General features: G+C 43.0%; 1 protein-coding gene across 1 annotated transcript in view; it reads right to left on the bottom strand.

Annotated features, from left to right (window-relative positions):
- frem1b (Fras1 related extracellular matrix 1b) overlaps positions 1-12,077 on the bottom strand; it is a 238,326-nt gene that overhangs the window by 116,934 nt on the left and 109,315 nt on the right. Inside the window, exons 14-15 of the mRNA XM_068037205.1 lie at positions 6,974-7,141; positions 4,881-5,089 (exon numbers count right to left, since the gene is read on the bottom strand). Of these exons, the coding sequence (XP_067893306.1) occupies positions 4,881-5,089; positions 6,974-7,141 (377 nt within the window). The remainder of the gene's footprint in view (positions 1-4,880; positions 5,090-6,973; positions 7,142-12,077) is intronic.

The following is a 12,077-nucleotide window of genomic DNA, read 5'->3' as shown; positions in this document are numbered from 1 at the left end:
ACTGCAGTAAGGAGGGATTATATCTTAGAGAAGGTTCCTCAAATGAGGCCATATGGGTAGAACTTGAAAACAAAAAGTGGGCAATCACTTGGCTGGGAGTGTACTACAGGACTCCAAACAGTCAGGGAGAGATAGAGGAGCAGATATGTAGGCAAATCTCAGAGAGGTGTAAAAATGATAAGGTAATAATAGTAGGGGATTTCAACTTCCCCAATATTAACTGGAATAGACTTAGTGCAAAAGGCTTAAAGGGGGTGGAATTCTTAAAGTGCACACAGGAGAGCTTTTTGAACCTGCACAGACATAGTCCGACAAGAGAAGGGATGATACTGGACCTAATCCTGGGGAATGAAGCCAGACATGTGGTATAAGTGTCAGTGGGGGAGCATTTCGGGGATGGTGACCATAACTCTAAGATTTAAGGTAGTTATGGAAAAGGACAAAGAGGGACTGGAAATAAAAGTACTGAATTGGGGACTGGCCAATTTCAATATGATAAAACAGGATCCGGCCAAAGTGGACTGGGAGCAGCTACTTGTAGGAAAGTCTACATCAGACCAGTGGGAGTCATTCAAAAAGGAAATAGTGAGAGTTCAGGGCCAACGTGTTCCCATAAATGTGAAGGGTAGGACCAACAAATCCAGGGAATCCTGGATGTCAAGGGATATAGAGATTGGATAAGGAAAAATAAAGGAGGCTTATGGCAGATTCAGAGCGCTGAAAACAGTGGAGGCCCTGGAGGAGTATAGAAAGTGTAGGGGGGTACTTAAAAAAGTAATTAGGAGAGTGAAGAGGGGTCATGAAAAAACACTGGCGGGCAAGATAATGGAAAATCCCAAGGCATTTTATGAGTATATTAAGGGCAAAAGGATAACCAGTGAAAGAGTAGGACCCATTAGCGACCAAACAGGCAATCTGTTTGTGGAGCCGGAGGGCATAGATGAGGTTTTAAATTACTTTTCATCTGTGTTCACTATGGAGAAGAACGATGTAGATGGAGAGATCAGGGACAGGGATTGTGATATACTTCAACAAATTGGCATTGAAAGGGAGGAAGTATTAACGTTTTTAGTGGCTTAAAAGTGGATAAATCCCCAGGCCCTGATGAGATATATCCCAGGCTGTTATGTGAAGCAAGGGAGGAGATAGCAGGGGCTCTGGCGCAAATTTTCAAATCCTCTCTGACCACAGGAGAGGTGCCAGAGGACTGGAGGACAGCGAATGTAGTACCATTATTCAAGAAGGGTAGCAAGGATAAACCAGGTAATTATAGATCAGTGAGTCTAACATCAGTGGTTGGGAAACTATGATTCTGAGGGACAGGATTAAGCCCCACTTGGAGAGGCAGGGATTACTCACGGATAGTCAGCATGGCATTGTCTGGGGGAGATCGTGTCTAACAAACTTGATTGAATTTTTCAAGGAGGTAACTAGATGTGTAGATTAGGGCAAAGCAGCTGATGTAGTCTACATGGACTTCAGTAAGGGTTTTGATAAGTTCCCGCATGGGAGATTGGTCAAGAAGGTAAGAGCCCATGGGATCCAGGGCAATTTGGCAAATTGGATCCAAAATTGGCTTAGTGGCAGGAGGCAGAGGGTGATGGTTGTGGGTTGTTTTTGCAAGTGGAAGCCTGTGACCAGTGGTGTACCACAGGGATCGGTGCTGGGATCCTTGCTGTTTGTAGTGTACATTAATGATTTAGACCTGAATATAGGAGGGATGATCAGTAAGTTTGCAGATGACATGAAAATTGGTATTGTCATAAATAGTGAGGAGGAAAGCCTTAGAATACAGGACGATATCGATGGGCTCATAAGATGGGCGGAGCAGTGGCAAATGGATGAGAAGTGTGAGGTGATGCATTTTGGAAGGGCTAACAAGGCAAGGGAATATACAATGGATGGTAGGACCCTAGGATGTACAGAGGGTCAGAGGGACCTTGGTGTACTTGTCCATAGATCACTGAAGGCAGCAGCACAGGTAGATAAGATGGTGAGGAAGGCATATGGAATACTTGCCTTTATTAGCTAAGGCATAGAATATAAGAGCAGGGAGGTTATGATGGAGCTGTATAAAATGCTAGTTAGGCCACAGCTGGAGTACTGTGTACAGTTCTGGGCACCACACTATAGGAAGGATGTGATTGCACTGGAGAGGGTGCAGAGGAGATTCACCAGGATGTTGCCTGGGCTGGAGCATTCCAGCTATGAAGAGAGACTGGATAGGTTAGGGTTGTTTTCCTTAGAGTAGGGAAGGCTGAGGGGGGGACCTGTTTGAGGTATACAAAATTATGCGGGGCATTGAAAGGATAGATACAAAGAAACTGGAACACACTGCCTGAAGGGGTGGTAGAGGCAGGAACCTTCACAACATTTAAGAAGTATTTAGATGAGCACTTGAAATGCCATAGCATACAAGACTACAGGCCAAGTGCTGGAAAATGGGATTAGAATAGATAGGTGCTTAATGGCTGGCACAGACATGATGGGCCGAAGGACCTGTTTCTGTGCTGCATAACTCTATGACTCTAAATTTGATTAGATTAGAGATACAGCACTGAAACAGGCCCTTCAGCCCACCGAGTCTGTGCCGACCATCAACCACCCATTTATACTAATCCTACACTAATCCCATATTCCTACCAAACATCCCCACCTGTCCCTATATTTCCCTACCACCTACCTATACTAGTGACAATTTTTTATAATGGCCAATTTACCTATCAACCTGCAAGTCTTTTTGGCTTGTGGGAGGAAACCGGAGCACCCGGAGAAAACCCACGCAGACACAGGGAGAACTTGCAAACTCCACACAGGCGGTACCCAGAATCGAACCCGGGTCCCTGGAGCTGTGAGGCTGCAGTGCTAACCACTGCGCCACTGTGCCGCCACTCTGTGACATTGAGTGCTATATTCAGTCTGTTTAGTGCACCTGAAGAAATCATTTCTGACAATGAACCACAGAATATAGGCAAGCCTTTCAGGGATATGTGTGCCAAATGTCGTGTAAACCATGTGACGTCCTCGCTCCATTACCCTAGATCTAATGGTATTGCCGAGCGAATGGTTCGCATAGTCAAAGCCCTTATCCTAAAGTGTAAACAAAGTTTTCGTGTTGCCATGCTCCACCTCAGAGCTACACCTATAGATATGGGCTTACCGTCACCAGCAGCGATCATGTTTGGCAGCCAAGTGCGGTCGACTCTGTCAAGCCACCATCTGTCCAAATTCTCCGAGATGCAGGTGGCACAGCTCGAGAAACAGGGGAGAATGAAAATGATGCATGACCAACACACAGCGATGGAACTACCTCAGCTACATGTTGAACAGAAGGTCAGAGTCATATACCCCACAACGAAAATATGGTTGCCTGCAGAGATGTCCGGAGTGTGCGGTGAGCCTAGGTCCTACGAGCTTACAACATCTAGAGCAGTGGTTTTGAGAAGAAACTGAAGTCAACTGAGAGAGGTGTGCAGTACTCCAATTATGCACTTGAGGGATCACACTCTGACGGTGGGGGCGTGACAGAACAGCAAGATGGCAGCCAACGCAATGACAACATGCCTGTAAACCCAGAACAGTCAAGCGTGAAATCCACATCCCCAGAACATAACCAGATCTGGAGGAGCTGTCAAACCACCAAAATGATATAGCTTAAGCTTCTGCACATGTAAATTTCATAATCTCTATACTCGTATAAATAATTTTGATGTTATCTAATTTTATGTGTTTTTTTCATTTTTAGTATATGAGACTTATCTTTGGAAAGAAGGGGGACGTTGTATGATTGGCTTTAAGAGTGTTGTCCCTTTACGATCTTCGTATGCTAATGAGCTATGTGCCAGGATGCAGTCATGTGACTACAAGCCTGAGGCTCTCTGTAACTATCATACCTGGAGGCAGGTCCTGTAAATAGTTAGCTCTGTACTATGTTTAATAGTTTAGCTGCAAATAAACCTGTTTGAGATCTTCAAGCAACTGAACTGCACGCATCTCATTTATGCTGCATCAGACAACATAAAAAGAACTCTTCACGAGGTAGCATCTCTTCATTACACTCACATTGAATTACTAAACTGAATTTTACAACTTGAGCAAGGCAGCAGGTATAAACAGGTACATCAGTAAAACAGGAAGTTTGAGCTTTAAGAACCATATTTCAATTCAGCACAAGGATCTGTGAAACAACTCTTGCTGGTGCTGTACTGTTTCTCCTGTAATTAAGACAAGTTATGAGAGTCTCTACTTCTTTTGTAATTAAAGGGACACTTTCACTTGGATTCCCACACAGACTGTTAAATGATTAGGTCAGTAATGGAATGTCACCATTTGCATCTCTGGTCATTGTCTTCCTGGCTAATGTTTAAACTTGGTTAACACCCAGTCAAGGTTTGGCAGCAGGCTATTTCTGGCTGTTCCATGAACTGAGCCTACCTGAAAAACAGTCCAACAGAATGTCAATACTCACTCTCTAACCACCCATTCTTTTCCATCCAAACTCCCTGAAGGCTCTACCAATGGCACTATTCACAGATAATATAAAAAATTGGGCAAAGGTGACTCACACTGGCACATCATGACCTCATTTAAAAAGCAACCCCCTCTCCTTCTAGGTTCTCCTTTCATATTAATTGACTAAAAGGGTGAGGAACTTACTTTTAAGAAGTATGTGAGGGCAGCCCAACTCAACTCATCCTCCTTCTCCTTCCCACAGGTATCTCTCATTTATGCCTTGATCGAGATTAGAAAGTTTTAGGTTGGCAAACTGCAGTGTATTTACCTGGTTTTAAACGCGTATTAACATTCTGAAACTAAGTAAAAGGATAACATCTAACCCGTTAAGAACAACTACTACAGCACATTGAGTTTGTGTTGGTCACCTGACTTGAAAGGATTTGAGGTCATCAATTGTGAACATATCACCCTCCAGCATGATGTTTCCTTGCAGTTCAATATTTCCATGTTGTGGTTTTTGTTTCATCTGGATTCGGAGATCCTCATCAATCGTATCCTCGTCTGTCACCATCAGATTATCTGCAGTGATCAAGCAGCCTGAACCCTCCTCAGCTTGTATTTCGTTGGTGAAAATCTAACAAAACAATCAACAAAAGGTGTCTTTGCACATTTCAAAGGTCAAGTCCAAATTCAGAAAAGAATAAAGCAGTTTATAGAACAAATGTAAAAGGGGAAGATTGAAGGAGAAACAAAATGAAGAAAACAACAGCTCGCGGCCAATCTCGGCGGCGAGTTTCAAAAATGGTGCGGCGCACAAACAAGATACAAGTCACTGAGCTGCCGCGATATTTACATGTAGGTGGCAGAATGCCTGCACCCAATAATGTAGAGAGGGTGGGCACTCCGTCCCCGGCAATGGCGTCCGGCGCCACTGCGCAGGTGCCGGTTCCATTTTTAAAGGGCTTCAGGCCCTTCCGAGGCATTTAAATTTTTAAAGGCACAGTTTTTTCAAAAATTAAAACTAAAATTATATTCAAAGTTCCAATTACCTTCTCCCACCACACCACCCCCCCCCCCCCCCCAATGGCTAATCAGTTTATTAATTACCCTCTCCCCCAAAAAATACTTTTCGTCTGATCCTGAACTTCCCCCCCGAATTTTAGTAACTTTGACCTTCAACCCCTTCTTACCATCCCCTCTACCAATAGCAATAGTTTTTCCTGTGGCCTCCCCCCTCAACCTTGAAAACTTTACTCCACCCCCCTCCCCACCAGTGTGTTGCCTTTGATCTCCAAACGGAGATCCGAAGGCGCGGGAGTTCCGGTAACCGGCCAGAATATTAGTGCGGGGTGGCCATCGTAACGAGGTAAGTAATTATGCATTCATTACTATTTATTTAAATATTTAAATTAAGTTGCCATTGCTGAGCAGCTGGGGGCTGCTCCAAGGCCCCACTGCCGCTGGTAAAATAGGACGAGGCCTTCCCGGCATCGGGGAGCATGTTGAGCCTCTCCCGGAAGTATTTTCCAGGCCCTCCCGCTACGACCCCCCGCTATGTCAGGCGGCTGGTAAAATCCAGTGCCATGGATGCTTGTCCAGTAAAATTCAAAGGAGGAAACCTCCACCTGACCCCAGATACACCATTGACCTCAGTGGCACAGGTTCCCAGGAGGCCATTTTGATTTTGTATTCGTTTTGCTAAAACTATTGTTTTAGAAATACACTGCTGTGTATGCAAATGAACTAACTGAAAGGGTTAACAAGTTTACTCTTTTTGAAATTGAAATGCTGTTCATCCCACAAAAGAAACAAAAGAGATTGAAACAATGAACTGATATGGATTGAACTCTTTCACTGTCTATGTTCCCCTGTGAATATCGAACATTTTTTCATCTGGTGCTTCTGTGCTTTCGTATTTACTTCTCCCTCTAACTGAATAGGTTGAGATGAAATAAAAGCAAAATACTGCAGATGCTGGAAATCTACAGGTTGAGATGAAAGTCTGATGAATGGCAAATGGTATTTTATGTGGGTGAACATGGGCTAATGAGACCACGGTAGGGAAATAAACTGCAGGACGTGAACTAATAATCATTTATCAGGACTTTCTGCCATTGTTCTTCTCAATATTTACTGTCCTGCATGATATTTCTTGGTCCGTCAACTAGTTTTTTTAATATACAATAAATAACTTATCATAATTCATCCACTTTTCAAAATGTTTTTCAGTAACACTGAATAACAACTAAACATCAAATCATTAAATTGGGTTGTTTTTTAAACAGCTTGTTGCATATTTTAAACACATGACTGGGCTTTCGTTAAAGTAAATTTGATCATTCTGGCGCACCTAATCTGGAATGCTGCAGCAGAAAATGGCCTTTGGGGCTGGATTGTAAGTGATTGAGCAGATGCTGCAGAATGAATAGGTAGAAAAATGTGTTTTAAATAAATAAATGTGTTTCTCAAGGATCCATTTCGCATTGCTAAGCAGCAAAGTGGTGTTGCTCTCCTGTACCTCAGGTGGTTGGTTGTCCACAGGCGTGATGGTAATGTTAAAGACAAGTCCAGTCAAGGTGCCTCCCTGCTGATCGTTGACAGAAAACACAAATTGAACCAATAGCGGATGAGGCCCTATGTCCCCATGAGGAGGCATGTATGCTACTTTCATGTGGTTCACCGCATGCTGGAATATAAAATGAACAAGTTGAGTCAAATGCAGGAAACTTAAAGAAAAAAGGAAATTACTACCTTGTCAGGAATTTCCCATATATTCCATGCCATACATAAAGATTAGCACACTATTGTCATCGAAGATACATGTATGGGAAAAGTATTTTTTAAAGGAGAATAAACCATGTGACAGGTCTAGATGATTCATTCGCTTCAAAGATGGATTAAGACATTTAACCATGCTTTATTTGCTGTTGTGCGTTGAACTTGCAATTTTGGCAGGGATGTAAAATGGGAGATATGTGGAACAGCTGTCCATTATGCAGCTTGTCCAATTTTCCTTCCAGGTCAATGGAGTGGCATGACCCTTTTATGTCCCCTGCAAGGTTGAAAGTTCCTGCACTTTCTCACATATTATTAACTTTTGCTGAAGGGTTCAAATACCACTGGACACACTTGAGAATAACTAAGTAAGTTGTAAGGAAGAAAGTCAGGTCACAAGTATTGGATATAGCTGGTCTTTGTCAGCGTGGCAGTAGAGACACTACAATTAACCTCTGTATCCCTGAATGAGGAAGGATAGAGACGAGACAAAGTTGCTGCTTTTGATTACTATCCAGTAACAGCCAGAAAGTGAGTGCTTGTGGGCAGCAGATGATGACAAGATTGGATGCAGCTGTGATGACTTCAACAGTCCAATAGTCTGGTGCTGCTCAATATCTATATCCATACATAAAAAGGCTTCTTGGGCAAGGTGCCAAAGAGTGTCTAGTGCCTCTACAATGATACTCAGCATGTGCCAACTCCTTCATTAATGGGACAGGGAGGCATGAAATTTCAAAGGAAATGAAAAATAGGAAGTCGAGCAAACCTTCTTTGTACACAAAGGAAAAGACTTCTAAATTACCAGAAAAAAATAGGCAAAATAAATTGGATCAAGAGGCACTCTGGAGGAAAAAAAGAGATTGAGATATATGATGAGAAGGTGGCTAGGTCGGGTAGATCTGTCAAAAAGAGAAAGATGTGTGGAACCTACTGGCCTTCTGTTATCCTGAAAGTTATTATGTTCTCAAGTTCTTATCTCCCAGTGTTTAAAAGCTTTTATTTTATATTATTTATTTTGAGGCAGGACAGGGTGCACTGGAAAAAACTTTTAAAATCGTCTCTTTTGACCGATGGCAAATAATGATAACTGTAAATGTTTTAAGATTTGGAATGCCAGAAGTGTTCCTCTCAGGATTTGGGGCCTGGGGTACTATGGCAGCTATACTTTCAGCCTTTTACACCTATGATCTAAGCGAAGGAGCCATAAACAGTTGGTTTGGAACAGAAATAGAAAATTCTGAAAACACTTAGCAGGTCAGGAAACATCTGTGAAGAAAAGTAGTTAACATTTCTGATGTGGACTCGACTTCAAAACGGACTTGAAGAATAGTCTGCATCTAAAGCATTAACTTATCAATTTTCTCCACAGATGCTGCCTGACTTGCTAAGTGCTGCCAGCATTTTGTGTTTTGTTTCAGATTTCCAGCATCTGTAGATTTTCTTTGTGTTTGTGTTATAATTGGTTTGGGGTTCACCCATACAGAGCTAAAGTGGGCTCCAGGTGCTGGAGAAGTTAAGTTTGGAAAGAAGAAAGAGAGGTAATCCTGCAGTTGTTTAACTTTAAAATAATGTGGTCATTCTGGGCAATCTACTAAACCAAGACAACAGCAATTAATGTAGGTAGTTAGTAAACAGGTGATGAAAATGGTTGAGGTGGTGTTTCTTGGGTTTATGTAGAATTAAAATGCAATGACTTGCCTGGGCAGGGAATGCATTAGATGGGACAGAGAAAGGACGAGTTAAGGTTGCTGTCTATGTAATCTTGTGCAAACTGCTCATTTCAGATTCTATATAAACAAACTGCTTACTGTCTTCACTCGTTTACAGACTGGGACATTGTATAATTGGTGATAATAGTGGAATAAATCCAAACCAGTAAAGTGAGTTAACTAAAGGGTGAGAGGCCGGAGGCTGGGAAAAGTCACTCTGAAATATGTAACTGGAAGTAACTTTCCTGAATGGAATTAGACAATTCCCTCTGCGACTTGGATTGTTTACCTTCCTTACATTGTCTAAATGAAAGCTTCTGTATTGGAATTAATAGGACTAGCTAGTAAATGTTATTAAGGAACTGTTCCTCATACCAGAGAAACTAATTATAATCATCCCTTACTTAGATTAACAGCACACACAACTTTTTAAAAAATTTGTTTCATGGGACGTGGGCTTCGCTGGCAAGGCCAGCACTTATTGCCCATCCCTAATTGCCCTTGAGAAGGTGGTGGTGAGCTGCCTTCTTCAACCGCTGCAGTCTATCTGGTGTAGGTACATCCAATGGTAACTATGGCGGTACAGAGTTACGAAGCAAAAGCCCCACATTTAGTTGTGGTTTTCATAATGAAAAAGAATTAGCTGGTAGGACACTGCTATGCCAAGTTCCCTCCACTAGGTGCTGAAATGTTTCCCCCTTTTGCTCCTGTTGGCTATCCAATGTCTGAAGGCAGAGCTACAGAATGCATAGAAATGTTGTCTGCATACATAGTTGATCTGGATGTTTTCGGTGTCAAAAGGCAGAAAGCTACTAGAGCCAGCTTGGACTCTGTGGGAAAAATGGGAAGTCTGAGAGAATGAAGGTGCCTCTGCCACCACAGATGCAGGCACAAGCAAGTATAGTAGCTAAGTAGTTGAATTATTGGACTAGTAGGCCTGGACTAATAATCTGGAGACATGAATTTAAATCCCACCACAGCAGTTAGCAGTTGTTGAATTTGAATTTGGTTAGTTAAATAAATCTAGAATAAAAAGCTGGTATCATTAATGAAACTATTAGATTGCTGTAACAATCCAACTGTTCTCTTGGAAAGGAAACCTGCTGTCATTAACCAGTCTACCACTCAACACCTATGACTTTTTTTTTGGGCCTGGATAGAGTGGAGGTGAAGGGTCTATTCACCTTAGCAGAGGGGTCATGGACGAGGGGGCATAGATTTAAAGAGATTGGTAGAAAGATTACAGGGGAGATGAGGAAAAACTTTTTCACCCAGAGGGTGGTGGAAGTCTGGAACTCACTGCCTGAAAGAGTAGTTGAGGCAGAAACCGTCAACGAATTCAAAAGGAGTCTGGATATGCAACTCAAGTGCCGTAAGCTGCAGGGCTACGGACCAAATGCTGGAAGGTGGGATTACAATAGGTGGATCGTTTTTCGGCCGGCACAGACACGATGGGCCAAGTGGCCTCTTTCTGTGCCTTAAACTTTCTATGATTCTATGATTCTAACTGCCTTCTAAAATGGGTACCAAGCACTGAGTTGCATCAAACCATTGCAAAAAGCATAATAAGAATAAAACTGGACAAACCATCCAGCATCAACCATGGCATTGAATTAGAACACGACAAAGACACTCCCAGCCCAGTTGACCTTGCAAGGTCCTCTGTACAATACCTGGACAGCTGTCCCACAGACAAACAACAGACATTCATACTCACAGAATTGTACCTTACAGCCAATGTCCCAGACTCCTCCACTACCATCACCATACTCTGTCATCCAAGTACCATATCCACAGGCTTCCCTGTATCCACATTGCTTGTTACTTGCTCAAAGAACTCAAATAAATTAGTCAAACACCATTTCCCTTTCACAAAACCATGTTGACTCTGCCTGATTGCATTAAGAGTTTCTAAGTGCCCTGCTATAACCTCCTTAATTTTAACATTTTCTCTATGACAGATGTTAGGCTAACTGGCCTGGAGTTTCCTGCTTTCTGTCTCTCTCCTTTCTTGAATAGAGGAGTTGCATTTGCTACTTTCCAATCTGATGGGACCTTTCTAGAATCTTGGGAATTTTGGAAAATTACAACCAATGCATCTACTATCTCAGCAGCTACTTCTTTTAAGAACCTAGGATGCAGGCCATCAAGGCCTGGAGACTTGTCAGCCTTTAGTTCTAATAGTTTTCTCTGGTGATTGCAATAGTTTCCAGTTCCTCCCTCCATTTCACCTCTTGATTTACAAATATTTCTGGGATGTTATTTGTGTCTTCTACAGTGAAGACAAACACAAGATATCTGCTCAACGCTTCCACCATTTCCTTGTTTCCCATTATTAATTCCACAGACTCACTCTCGAGAGGACCAACACTCACTTTAGTTACTCTTTTCCTTTTTAAATACATGTAGAAACTCTTACTATCCATTTTTATATTTCTAGCTAGCTTTCTCTCATAGCGATATTCCGACAGGATTAGCAAAGGGAAAGGTGCCAAGGCAACTTCGTCTCTGCAAGGATAGTGCTCTGGAGGGCTACTGATCAAATGGCATGGGTTTCATACATCCCGTCATTGTGAACCCCCGTGCTGCGCAGTAGTGGAGCAGTGGCTCAGAAGGAGGGAGGGCCAGAAAGTAGCTGCACTTGCCAGTGAAACTCCATGTGACAGCGGCAGCAGCCAGTCATTCCAAGAAGGGCCGACTTGTGCCAGAGTGTGTACTGGACTCGCCTCAGCTACCTCCAAATGTTCAAGCGGCAGTATCAGCAAAGTCTGCGGCTCTCCGGAGGCTATCACTGACTTATGCGCCATGCTGCAGGATGAGCTGCGACCCATCGGCTTCGGTGGATATCTGGTGCCCGTGGCCTTGAAGATCACTGTGGCACTCAACTTCTAAGCCTTTGTCTCTTTCCAAGGATTCATTGGGGACATGTGTGGGATCTCCCAGACAGTAGCCCACCGCTGCATCAAGAAGATGACCAATGTCCTGTTCAAGAGAGCCAGCAATTATGTGCAGTATGGGACCAACCCTAACAGTCAGGCCAAGAGGGTAATCGGATTTGGGGCCATCGCTGAATTCCCCCAGGTGCAAGGTGTCATTGACTGCACGCATGTGGCCATCAAGGCTCCCACTGAGCAG

The sequence above is a fragment of the Heterodontus francisci genome, chromosome 8, assembly GCF_036365525.1.
Source record: "Heterodontus francisci isolate sHetFra1 chromosome 8, sHetFra1.hap1, whole genome shotgun sequence".
Taxonomy (NCBI): Eukaryota; Metazoa; Chordata; class Chondrichthyes; order Heterodontiformes; family Heterodontidae; genus Heterodontus; species Heterodontus francisci.
The sequence above is the reverse complement of the archived record's forward strand: the minus strand, read 5'-3'. Positions and strand labels throughout refer to the sequence as shown.